At 36.6% G+C, this 22,746-nt stretch overlaps 1 protein-coding gene across 1 annotated transcript in view; it reads right to left on the bottom strand.

Annotated features, from left to right (window-relative positions):
- LOC123554473 (propionyl-CoA carboxylase beta chain, mitochondrial-like) overlaps positions 1-22,746 on the bottom strand; it is a 59,776-nt gene that overhangs the window by 35,917 nt on the left and 1,113 nt on the right. The window contains exons 2-8 of the mRNA XM_045344655.2: positions 19,206-19,319; positions 18,057-18,125; positions 15,713-15,769; positions 13,879-13,992; positions 13,402-13,462; positions 12,492-12,541; positions 5,156-5,197 (exon numbers count right to left, since the gene is read on the bottom strand). Coding sequence (XP_045200590.1) covers positions 5,156-5,197; positions 12,492-12,541; positions 13,402-13,462; positions 13,879-13,992; positions 15,713-15,769; positions 18,057-18,125; positions 19,206-19,319 — 507 coding nt within the window. The remainder of the gene's footprint in view (positions 1-5,155; positions 5,198-12,491; positions 12,542-13,401; positions 13,463-13,878; positions 13,993-15,712; positions 15,770-18,056; positions 18,126-19,205; positions 19,320-22,746) is intronic.

Here is a 22,746-nt window from a genome sequence, read left to right on the forward strand (position 1 = left end):
GCAGGGTAACGGTATTTTTCTTTTAAATTGAAGTTTGATCATATTATGAACATTAGAATATGTGTTTTTGTTTCTAAACTATTTTAAAAACGCCAAATCTGGAAAAAAAGATGACCGCCTTGAGAATCGAACCCGGACCGCCGCTGCAATAAAGAAGTTTTTCGCTGTCGCTACCAATAGTGCTATGGATGATTTAGTGTTCAATGTGCATTAAATCAAGACAGTTTACCTTGTGTAAAGCATTACAAATGCTTTTTCAATTTTTATCATAAAAATTAGTAACAACTAATTCTCATGTGTTTCTGTAACATATAGTCTGTCAGTAATTAGGTTTCAAAGCACTTTTAAGAAATATGGCATTTATTTCCAGATATCTAATAAAAATCTTTTTTTGTTGTTGTTGAACCATCTGGAGGTCAGTGCCTTAAAACAAAATGCATGTGTTCTATGAAGTATCTATCTCCTAACTATGAAATAGAACTGGATATAACTGGTCATTCCATTGTTTTTGAATCCACTCTGTGACACACAATAAGCATTTCATTAACTGACAGTTATTTCAAGTTTTTTCTTTTCTGTTTTTTTTTTTACTTTGAAAGTCCACTGAAGCTGCCAAGGGGAACCATTTTAACAAATGTAAGAGAAATCCATACAAGAGTGCTACAAACCAAGTTATTTGAAGTATGGTGAAGATCCATCAAGAAATTTAAGTGTAACTAGAATGTGTCTGTAGGACACAGGGTGTGCCCCCCACTGGTACATTTGTCACAAATAAGGGGCAATAGTTCAAATGTTTGCAGTAATGGGGTATAGCCATTTTATGAAAAGGATTCATTATTCTAGGCCCTATACTTTTTGAGCTATGAGCATCACAAACAAAAAATCCACTATTTTGGCTATTTCAAGGGCCATAACTCTGTAATAAGAGCTAAGATTCTCAAGAAGAATGCCAAGTGTGCAAGGTCATATCATGATAAAGACTCCAGCAATGTTTCCTGAATTTACATCTAATACTTTTTGAGCCAGGCACATAATTAGGTGAAAAAGTGCATTTTTTACTATTTCAGGGGCAATAACTTTAAAAATAGGGGGTGGAGCCAGCAAAAAAAATTAGAGGTGTGCAAGTTTATATCATGATAAAGACTTATGCAAGTTTTCAACCATTTATATTAAATACTGTTTGCGCTAGGTGCGTCACAAGGTGAAAATGTACATTTTTGACTATTTCAGGGGCCATAACGCTGTAAAATAGGGGGCAGACCCTATGAAAAATATGAGGTGCACAAAGTTCATATCATGATTAAGACTCATGCAAGGTTTCATGAATCTTTATCAAATACTTTTTTAGCTAGGCATGTCACAAGGTAAAAATGTGCATTTTTGACTATTTCAGGGGCCATAACTCTGAAAATAGGGGGCTGAGCCAGACGAAAAATAGGAGGTGCGCAAGTTCATATCACGATAAAAACTCATGCAAGGTTTCATCAATTTATATCAAAGACTTTTCGAGCTAGGCGCGTCACAAACTTCGGACGGACGGACGGACAAGACCAAACTAACTGGTATACAAAATATGATTACGACTGGTTAAGAAATGAAGGTGTTCAAATATATGACATGTTCATTAAATCAATCAGTTGACACAAATGACCAGGACACAAATCCCAGTCTCCTAGACCTATGACATTCGCAAAGAAATACCCTGTAAAGTAAACATTACCTAACTACAAAAGGTCATGACTTGTGTTCCTCAAGCAATCAAACTGAAACTTGGAAGGGCTGCATTTCCCTGTGGCCTTTTTTCTTTTGTTGTTGGGTTCAACGTCGCACCGACACAATTATAGGTCATATGGTGACTTTCCAGCTTTGATGTTTGAGGAAGATCCCAGGTGCCCCTACGTGCATTATTTCATCATGAGCGGGCACCCGAGTAGAACCAACGACCTTCCGTAAGCCGATGGCTTCCTAACATGCAGAATTCAATGCTCCGAGTGAGGCTTGAACAAACATCGGTGAGGGGCAAGTGATTTTAAGTCAGAGAACTTAACCACTGTGCCATGGAGGCCTCTCTCCCTGTAGCAGTTAACATTTCTACCATGTTTTATATAAATCCTTCAAACCATGTCTAAGATATTATTCTGCACAGACCAGACAATGGCAGACATGCCATGAAAACACTAGACTTGTACTGTAATATACAAAAGTACAAACTGCTATAAATCTCTTCATCTTCAAGCAATCTGAATGAAACTTGCAGAGCCGCATTTCCATAAAGCAGTTAACATTTCTACAATGTTTTATTGAAATCCTTCAAAACACTCTGAACGCAAAATGCCAAAACTATATCTCTCCACCTTTTGTGGGAGGAAATCAATCAGGTGCATCCCATATTCGACTGAGCAAACCACAAACATGGGGATAATTTCAAAAGCAAAGAGAATGGTATCAGAAATAAACAGTTTTTTTGTAACCTCTGCATCAAACTTTAAAATGTGTAACAAAGAGACTATACAAAGGATGGGTCTTGCATTCTGATACCCATTGCTAAATGAACTAGAACTGTCACAGGAGTGACTCATACCCCCACAATACGGTCTTGTCACAGAAGAATGGCAACCATAAGGAATCTTAAAAATACTTTGGAGTACTTCATCCTGGGCTTCCACATATAAGTAATACTAGTATAATACTAGTATAGTAATACTAGTAAATATATTAAATCTCTAATATTAGAGATACACTAAAAGTGAATACAAAAAAGTGTCTTACCGACCTATGTTACCACGGAAAAATGTTTTTACTTTTTACATAGGACTTATAATAAAAAAGTTAGAAAAATACCTAAAATATTGAAAATCTAAAAATAGGATTTCTAAAAATAGACTAATTCCTGGAATTTAAGGGGAAGAAACTCAGTACAAAGGTTAAAAAAAGGTTACTTCCCTTTGGCTCTAAGCCAATCAGAATGAGATATAGTGAAAATACATCAAAGTTAACCTTAAATTCTAGGTAAAAGGGGACACAATTCAAGAAAAATAGTGTCAGAGTTATGCACCTTGTGTCACATGATGTGAGTGATGAGGTGGAACATCTATTTTAAGTCTGAATCAAATCCATTCAGTAGTAATTGAGATATAGTGAAAATACATCAAAATCAACCTTAAATTCAAAGTAAAAAGGGGCATAATTCATGAAAAATTGGTGTCAGAGTTATGCACCTTGTGTCACATGATGTGGGTGATGAGGTGGAACATCTATTTTAAGTTTGAATCAAAACCATTTTGTAATAATTGAGATATAGTGAAAATACATCAAAATTAACCTTAAATTCTAAGTAAAAGGGGATATAATTCATGAAAACTTGGTGTCAGAGTTATGCACCTTGTGTCACATGATGTGGGCACATGATGTGGGTGATGAGGTGGAACATCTATTTTAAGTTTGAATCAAATCCATTCAGTAGTAACTGAGATAAAGTGAAAATACATCAAAATCAACCTTAAATTCTAAGTAAAAAGGGGCATAATTCATAAAAAAATGGTGTCAGAGTTATGCACCTTATGTCACATGATGTGGGTGATGAGGTGGAACATCTGTTTTAAGTTTGAATCAAATCCATTTAGTAATAACTGAGATATAGTGAAAATACAACAAAATTAACCTTAAATTCTAAGTAAAAGGGGACATAATTCATGAAAACTTGGTGTCAAGAGTTATGCACCTTGTGTCACATGATGTGGGTGATAAGGTGGAACATGTATTTTAAGTTTGAATCAAATCCATTTGGTAATAACTGAGATAATAGATTTCGGGACGGGACGGGACGGGACGCGACGGGACGCGACAAAACTGACTCCTATATACCCCCCTCAAACATGTTTGGTGGGGGTATAATGATATGTCAAGCAAAAGGATAAAAGCCCAACACTTAAGTCTATGCTAGTGATGAAGAAAGTTGCAAAAATAAAATTTTAATGACTTGCATCTGAACCACTGTTGGCTGATAGTAGATCACAGTAGCCAGAAATAAATATCAAAGCTTAATGTGTACATTTATAAAATGTTAATCATATTTAGGCAAATGAAGTTATCGAGCGATTGTTTGCATTTTTGAATGGTAAAAAAAGAAACTTCCTTGTAAAATATCCATGTGAAGTCTGTCATTTACCATGACTTTGAAGCGACAACCTTAATTATTAATAAGTAGTGTATTTTTCAAATTTCAATCCAGAGACTCGCATACAGAATGTTCTTCAGCCTCAAGGTTGAGCACACCCAGTCATGAATCCTCAGCTGTTAACTGAGGATTGTGGGTCTTCCGGTGATCATAAATCTGCCAGTGCTACTACTACCTGAGTGACAGAGCCCTGTGTATTATTATTTTTTTTACAAAATTCCCCCCCCCCCCGATCTTTCCAAAATAACTGAAAAATCCCTGCTAAACAAGCAAATTTGGTGGATGCATATATACCCCACTGCAGAAGTTGTTAAAATTTGTGAATGAGGGGACTATATTTTGAAAGATATCTAAATTCCAGATATACAAATATTATGTACAAAAGAACCATGCAACAGTTACTTTATTATGTGGGCATATACTGACTGTAAAATAATTGAAGGGCAATAACTCTAATGAATGAAGTGTTCCTGAAAAAAAACCTGGGCATGCACCACTGCCCTATAGTAATATATTTGTGTAAAGTTTCAAGAACATCCATCAATAAGTTACTAAGACACAGTCAAAAATCCCCTTTTTTTACAAAATCAAGGGGAAAGACTCTGCTTTTAATGCATTAAGGGGGATAATACTAAATGTGAGCAAAGGCCATGTGCAAATTAATAATTATGTCAGGTTGTGTGATTCTAGCTTAAATACTTCTTGACTTATAAGCATTTTCACTTAAATCTAAGGGGCTATAACCTTACTGGTAAATTTGATGATCTGAGAAACTTGCTTTTGGTACTGAAGCTTGGTTGAAATGCCACCAGTAGTTTCAGAAAGGTAATATGGACAAACTTGGGTGACAGACAAATGGAGGAGGGACAGACAGCACAATATCACCATATCTCCCCATATATGGGGAGATATAATAATGGTAATATCCACTCCCCAGTAAAGCTCTACTGATTTAACATGCTAAAAATTGTAAATTACCTTGACAACATCTGGTCCTGTGATGAACAAGTAAGAGGTATCCTGAAATAAACAAAAATGACTTGTAGCTAAAACACAACACTTACATGATATAATCAGCTCAATATGTGACCTATTTGAACAAAGTTGGCATAAGACCTTATAATGATGTTACAGACCAAGTTTGATGAAGGTCCATCAAGCGGTTCATGAGAAGAAGTACTTTAAAGGTATTTCTATTTTAAGCTCTAGTGACCCCAACTGAACAAATATGGAAAAGAACCTTATAATGATGCTTCTGACAAGGTTTGATGAAGACCCATTCAGTTGTTCATGAGAAGAAGTTGTTTAAAAGTATTTCAAATTTTAGCTCTAGGGGCCTTTAAAGGGGCCAAGTGCCAGCATTTGTATACAACTGGGAGAAGACCTTATATTAATCTTACAGAACAAGATCCATCAAGCAGTTCATAAGAAGAAGTCTTTTAAAGGTTTTTCTATTTTCAGCTCCAGTGGCCCCGAAATGTCCCCATTTGAACAAAATTGAGAGAGGACCTTATAATGATGCTACAGACCAAGTTTGATGACAATCCATCTTGCAGTTCATAGGAAGATGTCATTTAAAGGTATTTCTAATTTTAGCACTAGCAGCCCTTAAAAGGGGCCAAGTGCCCCGATTTAAAAGAAATTGATAGGACCTTTGAATGATGCTACAGATCAAGTTTCTTAGAGATCCATCAAGCAGTTCATGAGAAGAAGTCTTTTAAAGGTACAGTAAAGACTGTTTTAGTGACCCCCTGTTTTCAGTGACCATCTGTCTACAGGGACCGTTTAATTTTTCCTCTCAAAAAATTTTGCATTAAAATTGGCTTGTTTGTACAACTCTGTTTTCAGTGACCACCTGTCTACAGTGACCGTTTAATTTCCTCTCAAAGAATTTTGCATTAAAATTGGCTTGTTTGTAGCGACTCCTTGTCTGATGTGTACAGTGACTATGCTACTTTCAACAGTATTTGAGTCATCACAGTGGCCAGTACATCGTTCCTGGGTATGCATAGCCCAACCTACCTTTTTGACTATGGATCAGTATACATGTATGCAAAAACAGGAATAACAAGTGAATGAAGTATTGCCATGCAATACAACGTCCCCTACTGGAAGGCACCTAACTTTCTCTACTGCAGTTTAACATCATGAACTGATATCTGTCAATGATGTATAAACAATATTTACTATTATATACAATATGTTATAACAACACGGATTAAAATGTGCATATATAAAAACCCACAGTTGTTTTCATATTGAAATGTTTTTGCCGATTATAAAAAAGTTATCATATAAGTTATTTATAGTACCAACAAATTAATCTTAAAAAAAAACAAGAGGGCCAAGATGGCCCTAGGTCGCTCACCTAAGAAACACACCATAAAAGTGTAAAACATGTTTGACCTAGTGATTTCATGGAAACAAATATTCTGACCAATTTTCATTAAGATTGGTCTCTTGCGATAAAACAAGCATTTTCTTAGATATGACCTAGTTTTTGACCCTAGATGACCCATGTTCAAACTCGACCTAGATTTTATCCAGGCAATCATTCTGACCAAATTCATGAAGATCAATTGAAAAATACAGCCTCTATCACTACACAAGTTTTTTCTTTGATTTGACCAAGTGACCTAGTTTTGCCTTTAGATGACCCCCTATTCAAATTCAACCTAGTTTTCATTAAGGCAATCATCCTGACAGATTTCATAAAAATCAAATTTAAAAAAAAACAGTCTCTATCGCATAACAGGATTTTTTTTTTAATTTGACTAGTGACCCAGTTTTTGACCTCAGATAACCCATATTTTAAACTCGACCTAGATTTCATCAAGGCAATCACTCTAACCAAATTTCATGAAGATCAATTGAAAAATACATCCTCTATTGCATACACAATGTTTTTCTTCGATTTGACCTAGTAACCTAGTTTTTGATCCCAGATGACCCATTTTCGAACTCGGCCTAGATTTTATCAAGGTTATCATTCTGGTAAATTTCATGAAGATCGTTGAAAAATACAGCCCCTATTCCATACACAAGGTTTTTCTTTGATTTGACTAGTGACCTAGTTTTTGACCCAGATGACCATTTTCGAACTTGGTTTAAATTTCATCAAGGTTATCATTTGACCAAAAATTCTGAAGATCAATTGAAAAATTTCGCCTCTATGCCCTACACAAGGTTTTTTCCCTTTATTTGACCTAGTGACCTAGTTTTTGACCCCCGATGACCCCTTTTTGAACTCGGCCTAGATTTCATCAAGGTTATCATTCTGACCTAAATTTATGAAGATCAATTGAAAATACCGCCTCTATGCATACAAGGTTTTTCTTTGATTTGACCCAGTGGGCCTAGTTTTTGATCCCAGATGACCCCTTTTTCAACTCGGCCTAGATTTTATCAAGGCAATCATTCGACCAATTTTTCATGAAGATCGATTGAAAAATACGCCTCTATCGCATACACAAGGTTTTTCTTTGATTTGACTAGTGACCTAGTTTTTGACCCCAGATGACCCATTTTCAAACTCGGCTAGATTTTATCAAGGTTATCATTCTGACCAATTTTTCATGAAGAATAATTGAAAAATACAGCCTCTATCGCATACACAAGGTTTTTCTTTGATTTGACCTAGTGACCTAGTTTTTGACCGAGATGACCATTTTCGAACTCGGCCTAGATTTCATCAAGGCAATCATTCTGCCAATATTAATGAAGATCAATTGAAAATACAGCCCCTATCGCATACACAGGTTTTCTTTGATCTGACCCAGTGACCTAGTTTTTGACCCAGATGACCATTTTTGAACTCGGCCTAGATTTCATCAAGGTAATCATTTGACCAAATATCTGAAGATCAGTTGAAAAGAGCACCGCCTGCGGGTGCTGACGTCATCTGATTTTTTTTGTATAATAGAAAAATTGTCCCACCATGATTTTCTAAGTCTAAAAAAAGGGCCATCCACTCTTGCAAAAAAGCAGGATAGAGTTATGTTCTTGATGTACAGGTCCACTTATGATGGTGAAAAAACCCGTTTCAAGTTTTTAAAGCAATAGCTTTGTAGTTTATGAGAAAAGGTGACTTAAACATATACTCAACCAAGAAAAATGATTTTTCTAAGTCCAAAAAGGGCAATAATTATTGCAAAAGCAGGATGGAGTTAGTTGCTTGCTGTACAGGGTCGCTTATGATGGTGAACAAGAGTTGCAGTTTTAAAGCAATGCTTCGATAGTTTAAGAGAAAAAGTTGACCTAAACATAAAACTTAAAACCCAAAAATCTGTATTTTCTAAGTCCAAAAGGGGCCATTAAATCTTGCAAAAAAGCGGATGGAGTTATGTTTCTTGCTGTACGGGTCAGCTTATGATGGTGAACAAGTGTTGCAAGTTTTTAAAGGAATAGCTTTGATAGTTTAGGATAAAAGCTGACCTAAACATAAACTTAACCAAGAAAATGATTTTCTAAGTCCCAAAAAGGGGGAATTTAAATTTTTGCAAAAAGCAAGATGGAGTTATGTTTCTTGATGTACAGGGTCTGCTTATGATGGTGAACAAGTATTCCAAATTTCAAAGCAATAGCTTTGATAGTTTAGGAGAAAAGTTGACCTAAACATAAAACTTAAACCCAAGAAATCTGATATTTTAAGTAAAAAAAGGGGCCATAAATCTTGAAAAAGCAAGATGGAGTTATGTTTCTTGCTATACAGGGTCAGCTTATGATGGTGAACAAGTATTCCAGTTTCAAAGCAATAGCTTTGATAGTTTAGGAGAAAAGCTGACCTAAACAAAAAACTTAACCAGGCAACGCCGACCCCGACCCCGACGCCGACAACGCTCAAGTGATGACAATAACTCATCATTTTTTTTCAAAAAATCAGAGAGCAAAAATACAGCCTATTGCATACAAAAGCCAAATGTTGACAGACGACAGACGACAGACGACAGACGCCGGACGCCGGACATCGAGCGATCAGAAAAACTCACCTGAGCAGTGCTCAGGTGAGCTAAAAAAAATCTATATTTTGTCCACAAAAAACTCTTTACCCGGTAGAGATAGGTCAAAATTCACCTAAAAAATGGATGTACATGCATATTGTACCCTAGAAAAGTGGGCTCGAATTTTCTCTACGGCCAATTTAAAAAAAAAGTTAAATAAAATCTATTTATAGTAACAACAAAGGGGGCGTAAATTTTAAAAACAAGGATGCCCCATGGTGGTGAACTTTGGTCCAAGTTACATCAAAATTTCCCCCAATGCATGAAGAAGAAAAGCTCCGGACAAAGTCATTCTTGAATTTGACCTTTGACCTCTAAATATGACCTTGCCTTAGACCTAGGGACCTGGTTTTTGCGCATGACAATCGTCTTATGTTGGTGAACATTTGTGCCAAGTTACATCAAAATCACTCCATGCATGAAGAAGAAAAGCTCCAGACAAAGTCATTCTTGTGTCTGACCTTTGGTCTCTAAGTGTGACCTTGACATTAGACCCTGGACTTGGGTTTTGCGCAAAACATGTTGTCTCATCCAGGGGAATATTTGTGCCAACTGATATCTAAATCCTGTTTTGCACGACAAAGTTTTAGACTGGACAGGAAAAAAATCCTACTGACCTTTGATCTCAAAGTGTGACCTTGACCTTTAAGCTAGGGTACTGGGTGTTAAGCATGACATGGCATCTCATCATGGGGAACAATTATGCCAAGTGATATTGTAATCCCTTGATGGATGACAGAGTTCTAGATCGGACAGGGAAAAAAAAAAATTGACCTTTGACCTCCAATTGTGACCTTGACCTTTGAGCTAAGGGTCCGGGATTTGCGCTTGACACGTCATCTCATCATGGGGAACATTTGTGCCAAGTAATATTAAAATCCCTTAATGAATGTCAGAGTTATGGACCGGACACGAAACAGACCCTGTTCATGCTATGTTAACATTTGACTGCTAAGTGTGACCTTGACCTTTGAGCTAGGGGTCTGAAAGTTGTGCATGACACATCGTCTTATTATGAGGTACATTTGTGCAATGTAATATTAAAATCCCTCCATGGACGGCAAAGTTATGGACCGGACAGGAAAAAAGCCCTGTTGACCTTTTACCTCAAATTGTGATCTTGACCTTTAAGCTAGGTGTCTAGGTTTTGCGCACGACATGTCGTCTCATCATAGGGAACATTTGTGCCAAGTAATATTAAAATCCCTTCATGGATGGGAGAGTTATGGACCAGACAGGAAAAAAGCCCTGTTGACCTTTGACCTCCAACTGTGACCTTGACCTTTGAGCTAGGGGTCCGGGTTTTGCGCACGACACGTCGTCTCATCATGGGGAACATTTGTGCCAAGTAATATTTAAAATCCCTTCATGGATGGGAGAGTTATGGACCGGACAGGAAAAAAAGCCCTGTTGACCTTTGACCTCCAATTGTGACCTTGACCTTTGAGCTAGGGGTCAGGGTTTTGCGCATGACACGTCGTCTCATCATGGGGAACATTTGTGCCAAGTAATATTAAAATCCCTTTATGGATGACAGAGTTATGGACCGGACACGAAATTGCGGACGGATGGACAGACGGACGGACGGAATGACGGAAAAGCGCATTCCTATAGTCCCCGAAACTAGTTTTCAACCAGTAGGGGACTAATAATGTGCTATTCTCCACCTGAGCATGTCTGACATTAAGACCATTCAAAGCTAGATTGTATATAGTGACTCCCTGTCTCTAGTGACCTTTTTGAAATTCTCCTAAGTTTGGTCACTGTAGACAGTCTTAACTGTATTTCAATTTTTAGCTCTAGCGGTCCCTAAAAGGGCACCAAGTGCCCCCATTTGAACAAACTTGGGAGAGGACCTTATAATGATGCTACAGACCAAGTTTAATGAAGATCATCAAGCAGTTCTTTAAAGGTTTTACTATTTTTAGCTCTGGTGGCCCCTAAATGAGGCCAAGGTGAATTTGAATTAACTTGATAGAGGTCCATGCCAGCATGCTACTGACCAAGTTTGGTGTAATTCTGACCAGTAGTTTCAGAGGAGATGTTTAAGCAAAAATGTTGAGGCAGGATGACGGACGCTGGACTATCCACCTATACTAATAGCTCACCCTGAACAAAGTTCTGGTGAGCTAAAAACAAAAATTATGCCCATGTTTTATGTGAATCAAATACAACTTTAACCAAGTTTTTGAATGATCTACTCTAGCAGCCTAGTTTTTCACCATATCTGAGTTTCAAAATTTAGCTATACCATTCTGAAATTTTTTTTACACAGAACAAGTATAAAATATGGCCTCTTGTATTTAAACAAAATTTTTCAATGACCTTGGTTTTGACGAGTCAACCCAAATTTTAACTTAAACAAGATTTTGTAACGCAAACAATGGAACAAAACTTCATGAACATTGGATAGAAAATGTGTCTTCTAGAGTGTTTACATGTTTTCTTAAGACTGAATCTATTGACCTAGTTTTAGACCTTACATTACACAAAATTTAATACAGATTTATTGTGGCTATTATAGAGCCAAGCTACTGGACCAAGGCTCATGAAATTCAAGTAGAAAAGGTGGCATCTAAAGTGTGATTTGTCTAAGTGACCTAGTTTTTGACCCCGGTTTTGAACAAAGTTTTGACACTGATTTCACAGAGACAAGCATTTTGACAAAGTTTTAAGAAGATCAATAGCCCTGAAAAATTGAAAAAAATACAAGATTTTTCTGTTTTGACAGAGTGAACTGGTATATGACCTAAGACAACCAAGTTTCAAATTTTACCTGGATTTAAATCAGACAAACATTCTGACAAAGATTTATGAAAATCTGATAGAAAATGTAGCACCTGGAGTGTTTCCAAACGTTTCATATTATTTGATCTAGTTACCTAGTTTTCGACTAAAGATGACTCAGATTCAAACCGACCAAGATTAATGATTTTATTGAGGGTAACATTATGACCAAGTTACAACAGTAAGACTGGACCAAAACTTTCATATCTAGAAGGTAAACAGTAAAACTGTTGACAACAGAAGACAGACGATGGACACAAGAGTACATGTATAACAACAGCTCACTTTGTCTTTAACGTGTTAAAAATTACAACAATTCCACAATGAGGATGATAGCGGGTGTGCAATCAAACATTTTATCAGACACAGTCAGGCAAAAGCATTGAGTTTCTATAAGCAAGCAGGGCGTACATTTTGTAATAAAGAATCTGGACTCGGAAAGCTGCAAGAATAAAAGAGAAAATTCAATCATCAGAATTGTCCTTAATCATTCAACCAAGATTGTGCCTTGACTCCAAACAACTTACCTTGACCATAAATGTGTAATCTGTCAATGCAGGTGAATACACAGCACCACCTGTAATACAAAATATCTTAAAGTTTTCTTTCACCTACAAAAATCTTGATTTATAATAGGGTTATGATGATAGTAGCTTGATCTGGGATGCTGTATTCGGCTCGAGTGGATTTTTGCCAAATCAGATCTCACGAGTCGCCGAGCTCAGTGTGTGATCTGACCTTGCAAAATCCATGAGAGCCGAATACAAAATCCTTGATCTAGCTACTGTTATAATGACCCTTTTGTTATATACATGTACCTCCACCTTTTTGTTTGTTGTCTTGCTGTAGAAGGAAATCTTCAATGTTTATCATGAGTGAGTGAGTTGGGTTTTACAGCGAATAGACACAAAACGGTCATATATCGCCGAGTCAATGTTTATCGATGTTCAAATGGAACTTAGTGAAGTTTTTTATGTGTGCTATTCATAGAACTGTGTCAGGTCATGCATATTAATGAAAGTAGTCCATAACATGACTAAGAAAATAAATTTCATAACTATGTCTTTTTTTGTAAAGTTTTTACTTGTTAACCCAGTAAACATGTGTTGAATATAGACCAATCACATAGCTTAAACAATTATGGAGTCCTGTAATAATCTGTGCTATTGTCCAGTCAATAGTTCAACACATGCTTGCTAGACTAAAGAATTTTTTTTCATTCATTCTTAAGTCATGTAATTAAACACTAACGGCTTGCCCACCAATAGTCAAAACAATTAGCCCTGCATCCTTTGCACCTCAGACAAATATACTTCTGGCATCCATAAGAAAGTTTATACTAACATGACTAAAATACAACTTCAAACAAAAATATTAACAAATTCTAGAAGAATTTTTTCCCCCTAAAATATGTACGATCACTGCATAAAGACTTACCTGCACAAGGTCCCATAATGAGTGAAATCTGTGGTATAACACCCGAGGCATTCACATTTCTCTGTGGAAAAATTATACCATACGTAATAATTAACAGCAAGTAAGCAGTAATTCAGTATAACAACATTCAATTATGGGAATCATTTAATGCACAACTGGTAGGGGATTTTATTATTATGGAAAATATCATTTCTTTTCACATGGAATGCTTTAAAATAGATTAAAACTTAAGATATTTATCAAGTCGTCAATGTAAAAAAATACTTTTACGTTGAACTAAATTAGAAACAACTTATACCTTTTATTGGTTACTTTTAATTCAATTGATACAACCCAAAAAGGAGCAAAATTTCAGAAAAGTAAAGCTGAATCAATTTTGAGAAAAACATCTAAATTGCATGGTATAATAAATCTTCCACTATCAATGGTAAATAAATATGATATTTTAATGAATGTTATTTCCCAAAGAAAACACACCTGGAAGATATCTGCATAGCCTGCTAGAGATTCAACTCCTTCCTGGATCCTGGCTCCACCAGAATCATTGAGGCCAATCACAGGGGCACCAACCAACATTGCTTGATCCATTATCTGAGAATAAAAGACATCATGTTTTATGGTACCAATATTTTGTTACCATTATCCAATCTACTCTCGAATATTAGGGCATCTAGTCTCAAATCACATGCATACAGTCATTACTTCTTTTGTTTACAAAACAACATACCGGTATCCCATATACATACATATATGTCTTAATTCAATGCTGTTGGGATATAAATGCCGTAATTAAAACACATCTGCCTAGTATAATAGCATTCATACAAACAGAACAAATAATTAACAAGAGCTTGTAGAACATGAAATGCACACCCCCACCCCCACCCCCTTGATGCATTCAGTAACTGCACAAGGAACAGAAATGATTTGGTCACTGTACACGAAAGTTCTACTGTTCTGGGTCAATGTGACTTTTGACCTATTGACCTCAAAATCTATAAGGGTCATCTGCTGGTCATGATCAACCTCACTATTAAGTTTCGTGGTCCTAGGCCAAAGCATTCTCATGTTAGCTTCTGGAAATCGTTTAACTGTTCCAGGTCACTGTGACCATAAACTTTGGCCTACTGATCTCAAACTCAATAGGGGTCATCTGCTGGTCATGACTAACCTCTCTTTTAACTTTCATGATCCTAGGCCAAAGTGTTCTTGAGTTGTCATCCATTAACTGCTTAACTGTTCCAGGTCACTGGGACCTTGACCTACTGACCTCAAAATCAATAGGTGTCATCTGCTGGTCATGACCAACTTCCCTATCAACTTCCATGATCCTAGGCCCAAGCGTTCTCAAGTTATTGTCTGGAAACGGTTTAACTGTTCCAGGTCACTTTGACCTTGACCTTTTACCTACTGACCTCAAAATCAATAGGGGTCAGCTGCTGGTCACGATTAACATCTCTATCAACTTTCATGATTCTAGGCCCAAGTAGTCTCAAGTTATCTTCCAGAAACGGTTTAAATGTTTCAGGCCACTGTGACCTTGACCTTTGACCTACTGACCTCAAAATCAATAGGGGTCATCTACTGGTCATGACCAACCTTCATTTCAACTTTCATGATCCTAGGCTGAAGTGTTCTTGAGTTATCACACCCGGAAATCATTTAACTGTTCCGGGTCAATGTGACCTTGACCTTTGACCTACTGACCTCAAAATCAATAGGGGTCATCTGCTGGTCATGACCAACCTCCCTTTCAACTTTCATGATCCTAGGCCCAAGGGTTCTTGAGTTATCATCCGGAAACCGTTTAACTGTTCCGGGTCACTGTGACCTTGACCTTTGACCTACTTATCTCAAAATCTATAGGGGTTTTCTGCTGGTCATGACCAACCTCCCTATCAACTGATCCTAGGTCCAAGCATTCTTGAGTTATCATCCTGAAACGGATTGTCTACATACCGACAGACCGACCAACATCTGCAAAACAATATACCCCTCTTTCTTTGAAGGAGGGCATAAAAAGGAAGACCACAAGGAAGTTTCGAGTCCGTACCCCATTTCATTCTACTAATCTCCACTTTCAAAATGGAAACCAAATGGTCTACCAACAGCAACAGAGAGACTAGACTATAATTATGACCTCAATATGTGACCTTGACATTGAGACACAACAAGGTCATGTATATGGCACATTGTCTTGTTGTACTGAATGTTTAAAACTTTCCTATGAAACAACACCACATGTAACAGTCAATGAGCTTGACCATTAAGCCAACTGTTTTAAATCTTTTGTGTCATGTTATCAACTTACCTTACAGATTTTCTTGGCATGTGCACCAGACAAGCTGCCACCAAACACAGTGAAGTCCTGCAGTAGAAAACTAAATATGCAATATACAAGTCAATTATATAGCTGTTAGGTATCAAAATTAAACCATTAACTCAAGAAGGTAACTATGTAGTTAACCCTTACCCTGCTAAATTTCTATAATGAACTTGTCCATCTTTCAATTTGGACAGTACCTTTAACTGTTGAAAGGGGTGCGTACCAAAATATACTGACTGAATAGCAAACAGTGCAGATCATGATCAGACTGCACGGATGTGCAGGCTGATCATGATCTACTCTGGTCACAAAGGCAGTATCAATACTGTCCAGCATGATAAGGGTCAACAAAAGCTTGCCTATAACTGATCATACTTGTATAAGTATATTTGATGCATAGAATATGTTCTGTACACATTATCAATTTACAGACAACAACACTAAGTGACCGGGAAACCTCTATAAAATCATTATCACTAAGTTATATTTCTGTGGAGGGTCAGTAGATTTTCATGTTGTTCTAGGCTAAAAACAAGAGCACCGCCTTGCGGGTGCTGACGCTCATCTGATTTTTTTTGTATAATAGAAATATTGTCCTACCCATGATTTTCTAAGTCTAAAAAGGGCCATCATTCTTGCAAAAAGCAGGATAGAGTTATGTTTCTTGATGTACAGTGTCCACTTATGATGGTGAAAAACTGTTGCAAGTTTTAAAGCAATAGCTTTGATAGTTTATGAGAAAAGTTGCCTTAAACATAATACTCAACCAAGAAAATGATTTTCTAAGTCCAAAAGGGGCAATAATTATTGCAAAAAGCAGGATGGAGTTATGTTGCTTGCTGTACAGGGTCAGCTTATGATGGTGAATAAGTGTTGCAAGTTTCAAAGCAATAGCTTTGATAGTTTAAGAGAAAAAGTTGACCTAAACATAAAACTTAACCAGTAATCTGATATTTTCTAAGTCCAAAAGGGGCCATCATTCTTGCAAAAAGCAGGATGGAGTTATGTTTCTTGCTGTACAGGGTCAGCTTATGATGGTGAACAAGTGTTGCAAGTTTTAAAGAAATAGCTTTGATAGTTTAGGATAAAAGCTGACCTAAACATAAAACTTAACCAAGAAAACTGATTTTCTAAGTCCAAAAGGGGCAATATTTCTTGCAAATAGTAAGATGGAGTTATGTTTCTTGATGTACAGGGTCTGCTTATGATGGTGAACAAGTATTCCAAGTTTCAAAGCAATAGCTTTGATAGTTTAGGAGAAAAGTTGACCTAAACATAAAACTTAACCAAGAAATCTGATATTTTCTGAGTCCAAAAGGGGCCATAAATCTTGCAAAAAGCAAGATGGAGTTATGTTTTTTGCTATACAGGGTCAGCTTATGATGGTGAACAAGTGTTCCAAGTTTCAGAGCAATAGCTTTGATAGTTTAGGAGAAAAGCTGACCTAAAACTTAACCAGGCAACGCCGACGCAGACGCCGACGCCAACAACCGCTCAAGTGATGACAATAACTCATCATTTTTTTTCAATAAATCAGATGAGCTAATAAGTGGCTGATAAAACAAATCAATTGTAGGGTATGTCAGTGACATTCCATGGAAATACAATGTATGTAGAGTCAGTTTGATAAATATGGGGACTTTGCTAACACCTCAAGTCCCCTATCACACCGACACATATATTTACATGGAAGGTCAATAACATACCCAATAATTAATACCTTTGATACTCATATATAATGCGCACCCATGTATAATATGCACCCTCCATTTTAGCCCAAAATCCTGGGAAATTTCTCTAAATCTGATCAGTAACTGAAGTCATACAACAAGTAAACTTAGGGCTGTCATTGATTGGGTCTTAGGCATATCGACGATACCGATATATCAGAAGACAAATATCGATGATACATCGATATATCGATTATTAAGTTAGATTAACAACCTATTTGTTCATATGCATACTAAATATCTTCCTGTAAATGCTATTTTTAGTTTTATTGCCTACTTTTCGTATTACTGTTTGATTGTGTTGTATTGGTATTTATGAAAATAAAAGAAACAAATAAAAATTAATAAAATCTTTCATTTTTATTTTGCCTTCACTTCTCTTTAGCATTTATCTAAATTTACAACTTTGTAAGCTTAATTGTTTTTGAGGGTCTGAGTGTTTATCTGGATAGTTTTTTCTCTCTGTAAAATATCGATTTTTGAAAATTGGAATCGATAATCGATCGACAAAAAAATATCGTTGATACATCGATATCATTTCTATCGATGACAGCCCTATGTAAACTACATTGAAATCATGTAATTTACAGTATCTATACCTGACTGAACACAAAGCACATCCTGCCATTAATAGTACCACGACCAGTTACCACACTGTCTCCTGGGAACTGAAATTATTACAGAAGCATAGTGCAATTTACATGAACTACTTAAACACAGTTGCTAAGAAATGCATGAGTTCTTTCCAAGCATGCTCCATGTGGACCTGGGTGTTTTCAAAATCACAAGATGATATACCTTCAAAATGAAGCAATTCAATATTTGAGCCGCACCATGCGAAAACCAACATAGTGCATTTGGAGATGCGCATGGATCCATGCTGTTCGCTAACAGTTTCTCTAATTGCAATAGGCTTTGAAAGCGAACAGCATGGATTCTGACCAGACTGTGTGGATGCGCAGGCTGGTCTGGATCCATGCTGTTCGCTGACAGTTTCTCTAATTGCAATAGGCTTTGAAAGCGAACAGCATGGATTCTGACCAGACTGCGTGGATGCGCAGGCTGGTCTGGATCCATGCTGGTCGCAAATGCACTATGTTGGTTTTCTCATGGTGCAGCTTTTTATTTCAGAAACACATTCAAAACCTCATACAAACATCATACATATAACGTATGTTGGTAAACCACTATGACCATTGTAAATAACATTTAAACCGTTTGAGCTAGAAACTTGGCAGTATATGTTATACAGTTTGGACTTTAAAAAAAAAATAGCTATATCAATTCCCTCACTTCCAGATCTGACTGACCATCCTGTTATGCATACAAAAGTTACTTCGTCTGACAGAATAAAAAACCCATGGCAATAGTGTTTCATCACACAGATCTGTCACACGTTTTTTTTTCTTAAAGATATGGAAAACAAAGATATTTCGTTACTTCCACTGTTCTGCATTAATATACATCTGACAAAGGAAAATCAGCAAAATTAATGCAAAATAAATGTGGATTTTCCTGCCTTTTTTTTCAAAATGGTATTAAACAGTTCACTCCCTTTTAAATGTTCTGTTTTTGTAACTCACCAGGAACACCTTGCCTAAGATGTAAGTATTTAAAACTGGTATCAAAGGCCACTGCCACAATACTGTACAGAATTTTCTGAATTTCTGACACAACTTTTTTTTATCCAAAAAGTGTAAACAAGACTCCTTAAAGATCTTTACAAGAAATAGGACTAAGATATTCACCTTCTCATTTTCCATACCAAAGTCGGTACAGTTGTGTTCAAGGAAAGCATCATACTCTACAAAACTTCCAGGATCCAACATCAAATGGATTCTCTCTCTGGCTGTAAGTTTGCCCTGTAAGCAATTGTATATAATGACTTTTAAGTAACAACTAAATAAAGCACTAGATGAAGGAAACTGAAAAAGATATATCAAATTTTCGATACACTGTCCAAATCACTGCTTCTTCCAGGTTAAAAAAGTCATAAGAAATTGAAACAGAAATGTCTGAAAACAAGAGGGCCGTGATGGCCCTATATATCGCTCACCAGAGTTGATCTGGCCTACTGACCTAGTTTTTGACCCCACATGACGCAGATTCAAACTTGACCTAGAAATCATCAAGTAAAACTTTCTGACTAAGTTTCATAAATATTGGGTCACAACTGTGGCCTCTAGAGTGTTCACAAGCTTTTCCTTTGATTTGACCAGGTGACCTAGTTTTTAATCCAACATGACCAGTTTCAAACTTGACCTAAGATCATCAAAACTTACATTCTGACAATTTCATAAAGATTGGTCACAAAATGTGGTCTCTAAATGTTCACAAGCTTTTCCTTGATCTGACCTACTGACCTAGTTTTTGACCCAACATGACCCAGATTCAACCTTGACCTAGAAATCATCTATACTAACATTCTGATCAAGTTTCATAAAGGTTGGGGCACAAATGTGGTCTCTAGAGTGTTCACAAGCCATTCCTTTGATCTGATTTACTGACCTAGTTTTTGACCCCACATGACCCAGTTTCGAACTTGACCTAGAGATCATCAACACTAACATTCTGACCATGTTTCATAAAGATAAGGTCACAAATGTGGTCTCTAGAGTGTTCACAAGATTTTCCTTTGATCTGACCTACTGACCTAGTTTTTGATCCCACATACCCAGTTTCAAACTTGACCTAGAGATCATCAAGACTAACATTCTGACCAAGTTTCATAAAGATTGGGTCACAAATGTGGTCTCTAGAGTGTTCACAAGCTTTTCGTTTGATCTGACCAACTGACCTAGTTTTTGATCCCACATGACCCAGTTTCAAACTTGACCTAGAGATCATCAAGACTTACATTCTGACTAAGTTTCATAAAGATTAGGTCACAAATGTGGTCTCTAGAGTGTTCACAAGCTTTTCCTTTGATCTGGCCTACTGACCTAGTTTTTGACTACATATGACCCAGTTTCAAACTTGACCTAGAGATCATCAAGACTAACATTCTGACCAAGCCAAGTTTCATAAAGATTGGGTCACAATTGTGATCTCTAGAGTGTTCACAAGCTTTTCCTTTGATCTGACCTACTGACCTAGTTTTTGACCCCACATGACCCAGTTTTGAACTTGACCTAGAAATTATCAAGACTTACATTCTGACTAAGTTTCATAAAGATTAGGTCACAAATGTGGTCTCTAGAGTGTTCACAAGCTTTTCCTTTGATCTGGCCTACTGACCTAGTTTTTGACTACATATGACCCAGTTTTGAACTTGACCTAGAGATCATCAAGACTAACATTCTGACCAAGTTTCATAAAGATTAGGTCACAAATGTGGCCTCTAGAGTGTTCACAAGGCAAATGTTGACGAACGACGCATGACTGACGACGACGCACGCCGGACAATGATCTGTCACAATAGCTCACCTTGAGCACTGGTGAGCTAAAAAGGTCACTTCCTCTGAGTTAGTACCAGGTATGCATCATCAGGCTTCAAAAAAACAAAATTACAGAAAAGAATTTACGATAAAAAAATGGAACAAATGGCCTTTAGTCAATCTGGAAACTCCAAAGTAATTCTACATGTAAGTTTCCTTGTGGTACATTTAAAACCATCTTTACTGTTTTGCTCCTGCAACAGTGTCAGACACAAATATTACACTAAAAATAGATCAAGGTATCAATACTTGATAATTCTATAAGTAAAATAATTTAGCTTTCATGTTTCAACAAGATTAGGGTTCAAATTTAAGCTTGCAAATTTATAAAACGCTAATGTTTTATCGCAACCTTGAAAAATTTTGCTGATATGCAAAAACTGAATTGGAAATGATAAAAAATTTTCCTTCTTTAACTTTCAGTCTGATTTTCTGTAAATACGCATTTATTGACGTGATGTTTCAGTGTTCCCACAACTTTTTTTCTCTCATGGCTTTTTGCACCCCCTATGTCTGACCAACTTCAAATTTTGGGGGTTTTCTGTGAAAATTGTGGGTTCAAGCATAAAAAATGTAAAATTGTTTGGAATCACAGATATAACCCTTTATTAAAGCTTCAGTTGAAATTAAAATAAAGAAATAAAGCTATTTCAGAGTTAACTTCTTTATTTTTATACATAACGTAGCCAAGAAAACAGGGACAGCCAACTGCTTTGAAATTTCTTGGTTCTAACTTTTTTTTTGACCGTTCACTGACACTCTATGTACTAGCATCATGTTCAGAAGAATCACTCTGCGGTTGTTCTTCGTGGACGGCGTTGGAGGGCGTGTTTATCTTCAACAGCCCTGTCAGCGTCGCTTGCTTTTTCAGCCATATTTTCAGACGAAAATACGATGATGTCGTGTAAAAACCTATGCCCTACCTTCTGAGCACGCAGGGAATCTACGTTTAAAATTAGTCATGCGCAATGCACAGATATAAATGACGTCATTACTGGTTTATTTTTAAAGCACCTTGACTTTTTGACAAGGTACCGAAAAATTAAAGCTCGAAACCTCACTCTTTCTTTCTATATTGCAGACTATGTAGTTTTTATTGCCAAGATTGAGAAACAGGCAATTTCTGAATATTTTAAATACACAATTAAATTGAAATTTATGGGCTTCGTGGTGACTATTTATGTAAATATTTCCAACAAGAGACACATCAGTCAAATCACTGTGTAACAAGTGTGGGTTGTAAACACTGCACATGACTATATGTCCAGCATACATGTGATCTCCTGCGCGGGAGGGTCAAAATCCCGATTTTTTCACCTTACCTCCCATCTCCCGACCAAAACCATAATACTCCCGCTTTTCAAAAAAAAAATCAGTATTATGACTGGGTTGATAATTACCGAGGACTGCCAAAAATGTTTATACAGTAAATCAAAGTGTCACCGACTGTTGTGTATTATACATGTTTGACACACATGTAGCTGGAGGAAAGAGTTGTTTTTCACAGGTGAATTTTGATAACATGATTAATTGTTTGTTTTGATAAGGGATTAGACAAGCAGGACCTTTTCCCCCTGTCTCACCATTCTCAATGCCAATTAGGCTTCATTTTTTACCAATTTGAAGCAAAAAACTCCCAGTCATAAGAAATAATTGGCCCAAATAATTCCCAGCTGAAATGAATTTTTGATTATTCAAAGAAAAGTTTTGTTCGGTAATAAAATCACATAAATAATTGTTGGAAAAAACTAACCCATTCCTATTTTTAGAACATGAACGTTATTTCCCCTTATGCAGTTGCCATTTTCTTCCAATGCTTACCAAATTAATTTGCTACTAAAATCGGACTAAT

Source organism: Mercenaria mercenaria, chromosome 7 (genome assembly GCF_021730395.1).
Source record: "Mercenaria mercenaria strain notata chromosome 7, MADL_Memer_1, whole genome shotgun sequence".
Classification (NCBI taxonomy): Eukaryota; Metazoa; Mollusca; class Bivalvia; order Venerida; family Veneridae; genus Mercenaria; species Mercenaria mercenaria.